Source organism: Trachemys scripta, chromosome 3 (genome assembly GCF_013100865.1).
Source record: "Trachemys scripta elegans isolate TJP31775 chromosome 3, CAS_Tse_1.0, whole genome shotgun sequence".
Classification (NCBI taxonomy): domain Eukaryota; kingdom Metazoa; phylum Chordata; order Testudines; family Emydidae; genus Trachemys; species Trachemys scripta.
In genome coordinates this window covers 138,296,103-138,310,420 of record NC_048300.1, presented here as the reverse complement: position 1 = coordinate 138,310,420, position 14,318 = coordinate 138,296,103, and the positions used below count along the sequence as shown (strand labels likewise).

Sequence of the window (14,318 nt, the reverse complement as noted above, 5' to 3'; positions counted from 1 at the left end):
CGCCTACCCACCAGCACGTCACGTGACCCAAGGCACGGCAAGGGCAACCAGACAGAACTGAGCTTCGTCTTCTCTATTTGCCGCCAAAAGGCCATCGGAGAAGGATCACGTGGCGGCGACGCAGCTCCTGTCCCATGGGCGCGCGCCATCGCGTCATGTGACACAATGGCCACGCCTCCCAACCAAAGCCTTCGGCAGTGGGCGAGGGAGCGCGCGCTCCCGCCTCTCCTCCGCACGTGACCCCTCCCCGGAACGTGGCATTGTGTAATCACGTGACCTGAGCGGCGAAGGACGGGGGCGAGGGAGGGGGGTTGCGTACGCGACGGAGCGGGGTGCGAAGATGGCGGATGAGGAGGCCGAGCAGGAGAGCGGTAACCTCGGCGGCGGCCTTCTGGAGCTGCAGCGCCTGCGGGAGCGGCTGCTGGAGCTGGAGAGCGGGCTCCGGGAGAGCGCGGAGCCGGCCGTGGAGGCGGCCACCGAGTACTGTCAGCAGCTGTGCCAGGTCAGGCCGCCTCCCGCCCTCTCCCCCCCTTCGTGTGCGTGTGTGTGTGTGTGTGAGAGAGAGAGAGCGAGCGGGGGGCGGGAGCAGCGCCGCCCCCGCCGCGCGCGGGAGGAAGCAGCAGCTCGGCGGCGGTTAGTCCCGCTCGGAGTTGGTTGGCCCCGGCTGGCGCGGGCCGGGGGCATGGTGCAGCGGGGAGGCTGCCGCTCATTGTAGGCTCGGATTAGGCGGCCCGCCCCCCGCGCGGCGAGCTGCTCCCGGCCCGTAATCCCTCCCCTCGCCCGCGTCTCGCGGTCTCTGGGCCCCTTTGTTGTGCTTTGCGGGCTGGTGTCGCCTCGGCTCTGAAGGGCCTTTGTTCCTGGCGGCGGCGCTAGCGGCCCTGGGAGTAAGGCGGTGAGGGGCCCCCTCCCCCGGGCAGGGCTCGCGAGCCTGGGGGAGGAGCTGAGATTCCGTTCAGGGCCCTGTTTACACTCCGCGCGCGCTCCGGAGTGCGGGGCGGCCGTGCGGAGAGTTCGGCACCGCCCTGGGGCTTCCGTTATTGTCCGCCGCCGCTGGGTCTGCCCAGCCCGGGGGAGAAGGGTGCGCTCGGCCGCCTGTGAGGCTGCGCTGCTCCCCTCCTTCCTCACGCCCAACGGAATCAGTTTGCAGTGATGTGCTGGGGGACTGTCGGAGCCCCGTTGTCAGTATCACCGTCGCTATCTAATTGGTGCAGGAAAAGCATTTCCCGTGGCATAATTCTACAGTTATAATAGTCCTCTATCTCCTGTAAGATAACGTAAATCATACTGAATAGTTCACTTTTCTTCTGTCCCTTCTCAACTAAGGAGTAAAAAAAATGTTTGTTCAGCTAAACAATAAAATGTTTCTAGACTGTTAGACACCAGAAACTTACAAAAAATACTTGTCTGCAGAATTCTTGCAGGATAAACAACTTCCAGTTCCAGGAAGAGCTTTTTACATACACAGCCCCATCCACCATAGTGTGTGTAAAGTCCTAAACTAGGTCTCCTCTGCCCTGCAAAACTTCCACACGTTTTCTTTGCTTTTTTTCCCTACTCTTTTTAACATCTTAATATCAGGTATCACTGGAAGATATAAAGAGATATATTTTAAAGTTAACTGCTCCTACTACTAAAAGTTGCATCAGTTGTGATGGCCCTACAGAGGGCATGGATCAGATTCATAATGCCAGTGGGTGAAAAGCACTATGATTCAATGTTACTTTAAACAACTAAATTCGAAGATACTGAAGTCTTTGCAAGTGCCAAAGAAACAAATAGATTTTTTTTTTTTAAAATCTGTAACATAACTTTTCAGCAGCTAAGCAATACATTTCCCATCTCTTTATCTACTGTGGAACCCTAAACATGTAGTGCCCACAATCTTGCTGATGCCTAAATGTGTAGTGCTCTCTATTATGGAGTTACTTCATAGTAATGGTTATGGTTCAAATCATAAGTTTGGCTATATGCATTGGGTGGCAGTGGTTGTTAATGCTGTTGTAGAAAGTCTACATCACTGGAAGTCTTCCCATGGAATCCATATTTTTAGTGATACTTCAAAGACAACTTCTACCTTGATTTTTAAAGATAGTTGGCTATTTGTATATGCAAAAAATTAGAAAATTTGACTGCATATTCAAAACTTGCAACCTTAATTCTATGCAAAGTCTGAAAAGCAGTGCTGAAGAAATGTAGCAACAGTTAGAATTTGAACAACCAGGCAGAGTTGAACAGATGCATAGATAATGTCAGTCTTTATGAGGCGGGTAGCACTAATTGTGATGGACTATAACAAGCTTAAGAAATTGTAGGTGTTAGAACACCACTTGAGAAATAAATGTACCTTTACGCTTCTTAGAGTAAAATGTAGTTATAAAATGTGCATTAGTTCATCAGTAGATTCTGAGGTTCCAAGCCGAATAAGGGATTTAGCCACTCAAGTTGTGTTAACTTCAGTAGAAGTTGATTAGCTAATCCCTTAGCTAATTTCAAAATTCCATTCTGGTATACACGGTTCAGGTATCATAAGACTTAAAAATACGTTTGCTTGTTCCCGGTAAAAATAGGATAGCTTTATTCCAGTGTTGTTTAATTATCCTGTAAGAGTGAAACAAAGTGTAAATTCAGTTTTGTTGTAGTTTCATACAGTTTTCATTATACATGTAAAGTAAACATTTTTGTGTATTCAATTTTCATTGTTGCATAGACTTTACATGTTTTAATCATTCTTAGAAAAACATACGTGGGATATTAAGCTGTACCTTATTATTCTGCATAGTTCCCAGAAAAGTGCAGTTACTTTATACTATCGCTGTACAGCTGGTGTAATGGGATTCAGTTTTACTCTCATGGATTCCGTATCAACATTTGTTCAAATTGCATGTAAAGTGATTTTCTTAATTGCAACTCAGTGTCTAAAAGACATGCTGTATTTCTTTGGCTTCTGAATAATCACCTGTAACAAAGATACTGAAATCAAGATTTAGTAATGGACTTGAAAAACAGATTAGGTGTTTGCTTTCTAAGAACTAAACCTAATAGCCAGAGGCCTAGTCTCAACAGGCTGTTACATGTGGAAGTCCAACTGTAACCACAGTTTCTGAAAAGAGGTGGGTGTACTGGGGTACCTACCAAGTTGCTGCCTCTGCCTATGGCTCATGGGCTCCATCTTTCTTGTCTGTCTCTGGCTAATAGTTACTTGAGGGGCTTCAAATTTAAACCTCTCTCTGAGCCTGTGGGTTGTTGGATAGGAAAGCCGTTTCTACTTCTCCAGCTTCTCCTTTTAGAAACATAGGAATTGCCATACCACATCAGGCCAGTGGTCCTTCTAGTCCAATATCATGTGTCTGGCAGTAGCCAGTGCCAGGTTATTTAGAAGAAGGTGTAAGAAAACTTATGGAACAACCAGGCTACAGGGAAGATTTTTCTAATCTTTGACTATTAGAGGCTGACTTATGCTCTTTTTAGGAAATGAAACTGTAGATGTTTTCATCCATATAAATATGCTTATTTTATCCTCTAGTTGGATCTACTTCCAGCTACAGTGTATGCATCTGTTGCTGGTCATATACTTCACAAGACCAGGAAAGTTATACCGACAAGATTTTGTCCTCTCACTGCTGCCTGCAAGGTCTGAATATTAGTAGTGAAAGTGACTAGTCCCTTGTCACTTACACTAAGCAAACTTCTCAAGCAGTTTGGTAAAGCTATGACCAGCAGCAGAGGCCCTAGAGCAGTGGTTCCCAAACTTTAATAACCGGTGAACCCCTTTCACTAAAATGTCAAGTGTCGCAAACCCCCTCCTAAAAATTAATATTTCCAGGGATTTTCTCCTTTACCTGAATATAAATTATAAAAGCAGTGATCTTGGACATTTGTTTTTATGACATGCTTATTTACACACTATTTATTATTATAGTTATTTATCATTACAGTATTTTTATTACATTATGAAAACAGCAATACTCTTCCAAGATCTCACTTTCGTAGCTTGTATCACTTTGAATAAGCCTGTTATAAGACAAGGCTCCTATGTTTCATCAAGGAGCATCAGATGTGAAACAGCTTGAAGGTATTTAAGAAGCCAACTCAGAGTTCCTCCTACACAAGCATTCAGGTCTTGAGCAGTCTAGGCAAACAATGCACATTACAACAAAGCTTAAACTTGTTCTTCATAATAATTTTAAAACAATACTGTCTATTTAATTTTAAAAAATCCACCTCCCTTTCCATTTCTTATAAGAAGTCTTGAAGTTTAAATCTCCTCAATGTGATAGATAGGCTTGCTTTGATCTGCTTAGCTCTCAGAAGTCCAGGGGCTCCGGGCTGCTGTCCTCATGCTGCCCGCGGTCCCTAGGGACAGCTCTGTCTGCCATTAGGGAATTTTTTTCCGAGAACCCCCTGTAACATTTTGTGAACCCCCAGGGGTTCACGAACCCCAGTTTGGAAACCACTGCCCTAGAGTGATCTGTATGCAGACTCAGGAAGACAGATCTGTATTGGTTCACTTTTTTGAAGGTTGTCTTCAATGACAAGAAATTTATTTATTTTTTAATGAAAAAGATTCTGCAGTAACTGAAGGTTTAAAATGGACAACTCTCCAAAGAAACTGTCCTCCTTGCCACTGATTAATATTTTAAAACTTTGATTTGATAATTTTGATAATATTTAGTTAAAAAAAAATTCAACTCACTCTCCTGTAACGGTGTACAATACAGTCCAATACAGCACTGACCAGACTGCCAGAGCTCTAAGCCAAACCCTTACATATTGCATAATAACTACTATAATCTCCTCCTCTTAGGCATTGACTACTGTAACCTTGCATCCATTAAGTCAGTTGAAAATAGGGCTGCCATATCCTCTCTTCCAACTGTTTGATTTGTGACACCTTCCTCCTCTCATCCATCTGCTGATTCCTTCCTACTGCATCAGATATAAATTTCTTGTCCTTACTTTTAATGTCCTTTGCTGTTTAGCTCCACTCTACCTATCAGGCTTTTTATTGCTTTCACTCTACGAATAGCCAGCCTTAATCTCACTCTTCTCCTACACCTTATTTCTCCTATGTTGCCCCTTTTGTGTGGTATAAAACTACTTCAGATCTCTTGTGAGAGTCTCTTCTGCTGCTCTGCCTACAGAACATTTTGCTGAGCTGTTAACAGCTCAGCAAATAGGGAGCTAAATTGTATATTTTCAGTCTCTGAAAACTTGCTGCATACCCACATCTTTTTATCCCATCTACCTGTTGTCTTGTGTCAGTGGCTTTGTTTATATTGGGAAAATGCATTTTTAGAAAACATTAACCAAAAGCATATAACTAGTAAAATGCAAATAATTTTCTCTTTAGTGTGGACAAGAGCAATCATTTTTTGTAAAGTTAGCTAATTGTGATTACCCTGAGAGGCTCCCTGGCGTTGACAGTGGCATAGCTGGGTTGCTGTAAGGTCTGTAATGTGGACATAGCCTAAAACAGTGGTCAAATTCCATCTGCAAACTGAAGTCCCAGTTAGCAGTTAGAACTTGACTTTAGTGGAACCAACCTTTGAACCAATGTCTACCATTTCCCTGTTACGTTTTTGGCCATTGTATGTTAAGAATAGTTGAAGTTAATACACTATCCATCAAAGAACCATTATGTGGCTTTTTGTTTCCTCACAGTGGTCAGACTCTAACCGAACTCCTCTTCAAGTAACACCTTTATTTCTGAAATGCTCTGACCCTAAGTGTTCAAAATACATTGCCTGGACGTGAGAGGAATTATCAGTAGGGCTGTCAAGCAATTTAAAAAATTAATTGCGATTGCACGATTAAAAAAATTAATCGCGTTTAATTGCACTGTTAAACAATAATAGAATACCAATATTATTTAAATATTTTTGGATGTTTTCTACCTTTTCAAATATATTCATTTCAATTACAACACAGAATACAAAGTGTACAGTGCTCACTTTATATTTTAATTACAAGCATTTGCACTGTAAAAAAACCAAAAGAATAGTATTTTTCAATTCACCTAATGCAAGTACTGTAGTGCAATCTCTTTATCATGAAAGTTGAACTTACAAATGTAGAATTATGCTTTAAAAAAACTGCCTTCAAAAATAAAACTGTAAAATTTTAGTCTGCAAGTCCACTCAGTCCTACTTCTTGTTCAGCCAATCGCTCAGAAAAACAAGTTTTCTTTTACATTTAGGGGAGATATTGCTGCCCACTTATTTACAATGTCACCTGAAAGTGAGAACAGGCATTTGCATGGCACTTTTGTATCCCGCATTGCAAGATATTTACGTGCCAGATGCGCTAAAGATTCAGATGTCCCTTCATGCTTCAACCACTATTCCAGGGGACAAGCATCCATGCTGATGATGGGTTCTGCTCGATAACAATCCAAAGCAGTGCAGACTGACGCATGAAATACATGGTAAAATGCAGGTAAAACAGCAAGGAGACATGCAGTTCTCCCCCAGTGACTAATGTAATTTTAATGCTTTCTTTTTTTTTAATGCACATCATCAGCATGGAAGCATGTCCTCTGGAATGGTGGCCGAAGCATGAAGGGGCATACGAATGTTTAGCATCTCTGGCACGTAAATACTTTGCAATGCCAGCTACAAAACTTAGGGGAGCAGGGAGCTGCTGAGGGGTGCAGGGTGCCAGTCCACCCTGGTTCCAAGCCCCCACGAGCTACCTCCAACGGGCTACTCTTCCTGCAAGCAGTGGACAAAGCAAGCGGCTGCCAAACAACGTTATAAGGGAGCATTGCACAATTTTAAACAAGCCTGTTCCCTAATTGATCAGCAATGAAACAATGTTAACTGGGACGACTTTAAGTGAGGAATTACTGTACACTTTGATTTCAATTACAACACAGAATACAATATATATGAAAATGTAGAAAAATATCCGAAAATATTTAATTTCCATTGGTATTCCTTTGTTTAACAGTGTGATTAAAACTGCAATTAATTGTGATTAATTTTTTGAGTTAATCGTGTGGGTTAACTGTGATTAATTGACCACCCTAATTATCAGACATTACTTGGCAGAACAAAAGCATTTAGAAACATATATTTGCAGCATATGCAGAAAAGTAAAAAGGCAACAAGACACAAAATGCTATCCTGTTAAGATTGGTCTGAGCCATTGTTATTGGAGCATACAGGAAATCAGGTAAAATTTACTACTGCAGTCTTACTCAAGATCCATTTCAGCTTCATGGGCAAAGAAAATAGAGCACTGTGTAGTAAATGGGCAGAGAATTTGGGTAATGACCTTTTTGTTTGTTTTCACCAAAAAGGTTTATAGCAATTAGATGTCTAACATAGTGAATGCTAGTGAAAATGAGGTATAGGATCAGAGGCTAAAATAGAGCAAGAAGAAGTTTAAAAATTACTTAGACAAGTTAGATGTCTTTCAAGTAAATAGGACCTGATGAAATACATCCTAGGATGCTCAAGGAGTTGACTGAGGAGATAGCTGAGCCATTAGCAATTATCTTTGAAAAGTCATGGAAGTTGGGAGAGATTCCAGAGGACTGGAAAAGGACAAATATAGTACCAAACTATTAAAGGATATAAGAACAACCTGGGGAAATACTAACCAGTCAGCTTAACTTCGGTACCTGGAAAGATAATGGAGCAAATAATTAAGCAATCAGTTTGCAAACCCTTAGAAGATAATAAGATAAGTACCAATCAGCATGGATTTGTCAAGAACAAATCATGTCAAACCAACCTAATGGCTTTATTTGACAGGGTAACAAGCCTGATGGATGGGGGGTAAGTGGTAGGTGTGGTATATCTTGACTTTAGTAAGGCTTTTGATACTGTCTCGCATGACCGTCTCATAAACAAATTAGGGAAATGCAATCTAGATGGAGCTACCTATAAGGTAGGTGCATAACTGGTTGGGAAAATGTTTCCAGAAAGTACTTACCAGTGGTTCTCAGTCAAGCTGGAAGGGCATATTGAGTGGGGTCCTGCAGAGATCAGTTCTGGGTCTGGTTCTTTTCAGTATCTTTATGCCATTATCTAAATCATTGATGGAGAGTACACTTATAAAGTTGGTGGGAGATATCAAGCTGGGAGGGGTTGCAAGTGCTTTGGAAGATAGAATTAAAATTCTGAATGATCTGGACAAACTGGAGAAATGGTCTAAAGTATATAGGATGAAATTCAATAAGGACAAATGCAAAGTACTCCATTTAGGAAGGAAGAATCACTTGCACACATACAAAATGGGAAATGACTGCCTAGGAAGGAGTACTGCAGAAAGGTATCTGAAGGTCATAGTGGATCACAAGCTAAATATGAATCAAGAATAACACTGTTGCAAAAAAAAAAGGGGGGGGGGGGGGGAAAAAACCACAAATATCATTCTGGAATGTATTAGCAGGAGTGTTGTAAGCAAGACATGAGACAGGGGTTGGCAACCTTTCAGAAGTGGTGTGCGGAGTCTTCATTTATTCACTCTAATTTAAGGTTTCGCGTGCCAGTAATACATTTTAACGTTTTTAGAAGGTCTCTTTTTATAAGTCTATAATATATAACTAAACTATTGTTGTATGTAAAGTAAATAAGGTTTTTAAAATGTTTAAGAAGCTTAATTTAAAATTAAATTAAAATGCAGAGCCCCCCGGACCAGTGGCCAGGACCTGGCCAGTGTGAGTGCCACTGAAAATCAGCTCGCGTGCCGCCTTCAGCACGCATGCCATAGTTTACCTATCCCTGACATGAGGAGTAGTTTTTCACTCTACTCCGCCCTGATTAGGCTTCAACTGGAGAATAGTGTCCATTTAAGGGCACCACATTTCAGGAAAGATGTGAACAATTGGAAAAAGTCTAGAGAAGAGCAGCCAAAGATGATTAAAGGTCTAGAAAACATGATTTATGAAGGAAGATAGAAAATAATGGTTTAGTCTGGAGAAAAGAAGATTGGGATGGGGGGCATGATAAGTTTTCAAGTACATAGATTGTTGCTACAAGGAGAAGGGAGGAAAAATTGTTCTTTTTAACTTCTGAGGATCGGACAAGAAGCAATGGGTTTAAATTGCAGCAAGGGCAGTTTACGTGGGACATTAGGAAAAACTTCCCAACTATCAGAGTGGTTAAACATGGCAATAAATTGACTAAGGAGGTTGTGGAATCTCCATCATTGAAGATCTTTAAGAGCAGGTTAGACATCCAGTGATCAGGGATGATCTAGCTAATACTTACCCCTGCCTTGAGTGCAGGGGACTGAACTAGATGACTTCTCGAGGTCACTTCCAGTCCTACAATTCTATGATTCCTCCATTTCTTTCCCAAGGCATTTTTAACTCGGTGTCTTGTTTGTGGATGTAGGTTTTCGTCACTAGGTTCTGCAGTCTCTTCATTTCTTCTCATTCTCTTTTCTCTGTCCCCACAACTGTGTCCTAGAAGTTATATTTCTGGTTTGATGGATTCCCTATGTGTGAGAGTGACAATTCCTTGTCAGTCGGGAGAACCATTTCTTTAGTAGCATTAATGGTTAGTCTTGCTTGATTATTTAAATCGGTCAATCTGGGCTTGGCACAGTCTCTTGCCCTCACAGGAAGATTCATTTAATGCCAAAAGCTTCTGGCAGAGCTCCTTCCATGACTGCTAATAGGTGTGGCTGCATGAAGTCGTCTTTGATTATTGGTCTAATGGATTTACTATTATGGAAACTTTAATTTACTGGAACAAAATTATCCTATGTGAGATGTTTCAGCGACAGGCAGGACTCCACATTCATTCAACCTTTCAGCAACCCACCCCTGCACTTAACACTGTTCTGTCCTCTGTGTTGCAGGCAGCAGTTGTATTCTTGTAAAAATCACTTTGTAGTACTTATAGTACCAAAAGAATGATATGGGCTTGAGGGGAAAGTGTCATCTAAGAACGGAATCAAATAGGACTTTTTTGACTCATTATGCTTCAAAGTGATGGAGAGAATCAAGAGAGCATGATGAATAGACAAATCTTAAAACAAGTATACTACTTCTCAAAAGTGTTTGACAAATTCAAAAATATATTTAGAGTTCCTAATGAATAAAGTAAATTAAAATAGATTAGGGCTTCTCAGTTCTTGTGTTCACTATCTGATCTCAGTGCTGTGTGTAGACAAGCTTTGTGTTATCTGGAGATGACAGGATGCAGCATCCGGAAGGGGAGAGAAGAAATGTATCACCATGCAAACTCATAGGCCAGCCAAGTAGAAGTGTGTGTGCGCGCATGTGCAGGGTTGAGCTGATGAGACGCAAAATAATCTTGTAGGGGGGAAAAGGGGGAATGTTCCATGGAAAATTTTGAAATGCCCTATGTAACGTCTCATATGCCAGAGATTTTAAAGTATGGTGTTATCCTGAAAAGTGACTTCTTTTTACAAATATAAAAAAACAAAAACAAAGTGGTTCCATGTTCATTCTTATTGATTAAAAACTTGCAAGTGAAATTGTCATCTTCACTGTCAACGCTGTAGCCCTCAAGCTGGGCTCTTTCCATCTTGTACATCACCAACCATAATAAAGGTTTGCAGGCTCAATTATGTCCTTTAGTGACACCTTACCTTACAACCTCACTGTCTTCAGATTATGCTTTTTTTATGATGCTTTCCATGCAACCATCATATTGTAACTACTGATGGAATGTTGCAAAATAACAATATCCCTGTGTCACATATATTTGGTTTTTAAAGGAAGGAACTGAGACACAGAGAAAGTGATTTGCCTAAGCTACATAGTGAGTGAGTCAGTGACAGAGGGCTCCTGGATCCCAAGAGATCAAGGTGCTATTACCTATTGTATGTGTTAATAAATGGACCGTGTTTATTACTAACAATTGGGTGAATCTTTTGCTGATGGAAGAGGTTATAAACTAGATTCAGCTAACTGACAAGGTTACTTGCATCTGAAGAAGTGAGGTTCTTACCCACGAAAGCTTATGCTCCCAATACTTCTGTTAGGCCTTGGCTACACTTACCAGCTAGTTCGACGGCTGGAAATCGAAGTTCTGGGTTCGACTTATCGCGTCTAGTCTGGACGCGATAAGTCGAACCCGGAAGTGCTTGCCGTCGACTGCGGTACTCCAGCTCGGCGAGAGGAGTACCGCGGAGTCGACGGGGGAGCCTGCCTGCCGCGTGTGGACCAAGGTAAGTTCGAACTAAGGTACTTCGACTTCAGCTACGTTATTCACGTAGCTGAAGTTGCGTACCTTAGTTCGAATTGGGGGGGTAGTGTAGACCAAGCCTTAGTCTTAAAGGTGCCACAGGACCCTCTGTTGCTTTTTAAAGGTTAGGGGAGATTATTTAAATTTAAGTGTTGGGAAAGCTGATAAGTTATAGTTCATAGTTAGACAAGGACCACTTCTTGATGTCTAATACAAAGAGTCTCTTCCTCTAGTAAAGGATAGAGGAGAAATTACAACTGAACTAGATGGAAAAGTTCAGATCATGGGAAAACTCCAGAAAAAAACTTGGTTTTAGAGTAGAGTTAAACAAAAATAGGAACACCTCCAAGAAAACTGACAATTCAACTAAACCAATTCAAGATGCTCAAGCAAAAAATAGGCGAAATAGATTGGCAGTGGATGAGTTTAACATAATAGGTATTTCTGAAACATGGTAGAATTTCAAAAATCAATGAGATACTCTAACAGCTGGCTACAAACTACACAGAAGAGAAGATTAAGAAATAAGACTAGTGAGATGAAAATTTGAGACGAGAGATCCCTACGGTCGGAGTGGTATGGATTCCAATTCAAAAGCATAAAGATACCAATATGTTTACGCTACTGAACTGATCAGGAAAAAAGATACTGATAGATAAGGAGATCAGAAGCACCTAAGTCTAACAATGCGCGACTTCAACTACTCATTTTTAAACAGAGAGTATGTCGCAACACTATGAGGTTTAGGGAAGCAGGTTCTCGACGCTTTAAAAAATTGCTGCTTAGAATAGTTAATTCTTGAGGATGCAGAAGAACTTTTGTCCTACTTCGTGCAAGATTACATTCAAGAAGTAACTCTAATTGGATCACCTAAGTAGTAATAGAGTGCGATATGACTCTGTTCAACAACGTCAGAGATGAATGGTACAAAAAACAAGTGCTATGACACTCAAGTTCAGAAAGGGGGATTTAAGCAAAACTCCTGCCTTGTATTCCTGACCAGCCTCAACCTACACACTAGAAATTCTCTTAAACCTACCAATCTTCTGTATCATGCATTTCTAGTAAGTGCTGTAAACTCACAAACCACCCACAATGTTTGGCTCAAAGGCCAGTTCCACATTTCACTTTCCCGTAAATGGGAATATTTAACATCTTGCCTCTTCCCTTCTATGTACAAACCAAGAGACTCAATCCTCCCTCTCCTCATCTTTGTCTTTTACCATGATTTCCCCCCCAGTCCATATGCTTGCTCTGGGAATGACAGCAGCCCTGATACCAAAATTGTTTTCTTCCACTTCTGCTTCCATACTATTTGAAATTCCCTTTCAAAACCCCAGTTCCTTGCTCTTCCACAGATTCCATGTGACTATGAGCAAGTTTTTAGGGTATGTTTCCACTGCAAACTAAATTGTAACTGTAATGCAGATAGGCATACCTATGTTCGTTTTAATCTAGCTGGAGTGGATAACAGTAATAGTGAAACTGGCAGCATGGGCATCAGTGTGGGCTAGCAACCAGAGTCGTATCCTGGTAGGCTAGTGCTGCAGCATCAGCTCATGCTGCCAGGTCTTTATTGCTATTTTTACTTGCACTAGCGATGTTAAAACTAGTGCAGTGAGCCTACCTGTGTTACTGTTACACTTTAATTTGAGGTGTAGACATACCTTTAGTCTCCCTGTACCTTAGTTCCCCATTTGAAAAATGGGGATAATAGTACCACCATAAAGGGATGTTGTGAGGATAAACATGTTAATGGTTGTGGGATGCTCTCTTACAGAAAAAGATGATATAACTACGTAAGACACATGAACATGAATGGGACTCCTCCCGTTGCTTCAAGTTGAGCTGTGTATAAGCATTTGCAGGAACAGAGCCTTAGTGTTTCCAATGTAGTCTTTTGTGTGGAATTTAAAACTTTAGCTGTGAATTAATTGTTTAATAACTGTCATGAGCATTAATCTTTTTCTTGAGCCAGGTGGTTGGTTGCACAGCATCTGCACAAACATCCTTATGCTGCTGTCTGTTACTGCAATCATGACCTGGAACATATCTGCCATAGCAGTCCTGGGTCTCTTCTGCAGATAATTTATTTTGTGACTGATTTAAGTAGTTGCCAGGCATTAAAGTGAGATCACTAAATCCTTAGGATTGTAATCCCCCCCCCTTTTTTTTTTTTTAAGATGTTTGAAGCTAGACCATTAGTCTGCGGTTATATCTTCTGGAACTATTGAAATGAAAATCGAGCTAGTGAATATGCACAGTAACTAGGGCAGGTGGACAGATTTATGAGGATTACCATCAAACAAAGCTAGAGAACTGCTATTCTTTATTTTCTGGAAAGAGCCAGGAGAGAGGAGTTAATGATTACTCTCATTGACTTTGCTTCCCTGTCTTTACCTGTAGTTTCTTCCACAAATCTTAAGTGTTCTGTGAGTTTTATGAAAGCCGCTATGAAAAATAAAACTCTTGTCATGGCTCCAGCCATTAAATTGACAAGATCCGACAGCCATTGTAAGTAAATGGTGTCTACACAGACAGTGCGTGGCCCTAACTACATCAATATAATCTTTATGCCGCTCATGGAGGTGGAGTTGGTGTAATAGGGCACTAGCATTGGCAGGAGGAAGGCTGTAGTGTAAACAGTGACGTTATTAGGTCAAGTAAGCTGCCTGTGGTGTGGACCAGCCCTGAGAAAACAAATTGTATTGGTTGCAAAATGTTGAAGCCCTTTTTTTATTGGAGTTAAAATGTATCTTTATTCAAGAGTAGGTAAATACTAAATGTTTCTTTTTAGTTCCAGTCAATCAAATTACAAGGTGTTCTTCTTTCTTCCCAATATCAGGCTTCTTGTGCTGCTTCCACAAAACCCCTTTCTGCTGGACAGTGCACAGTGAGAGTATAAGCATAGAATCTGGTTTCTTTTTGCCCAGTCCTTTGCATTTTTGCCACCGGAAATTGTAACGGATTTTAGTTAAAGCGGTGCAGTTCTTGTGTCTACCAGGCCTAATTAGCCGTATCCCTAGCAAGGATTGCAGGAGCAGTGGATTTATGAGTGCTGTCTTACTCTGTTTAATGGAGGCTGTTGCGGCAGGAGGGAGAGAGGATGAGGGGGGAGGGATAGCTCAGTGGTTTGAGCATTGGCCTGCT

At 41.4% G+C, this 14,318-nt stretch overlaps 1 protein-coding gene across 1 annotated transcript in view; it reads left to right on the top strand.

Moving 5' to 3' along the window:
• The first annotated feature begins 294 nt into the window (after positions 1–294).
• The window catches only part of ZNF292 (zinc finger protein 292), a 61,780-nt gene continuing 47,756 nt past the window's right edge, over positions 295–14,318 (top strand). The window contains exon 1 of the mRNA XM_034766076.1: positions 295–502. Coding sequence (XP_034621967.1) covers positions 341–502 — 162 coding nt within the window. The 5' untranslated portion in view covers positions 295–340. The remainder of the gene's footprint in view (positions 503–14,318) is intronic.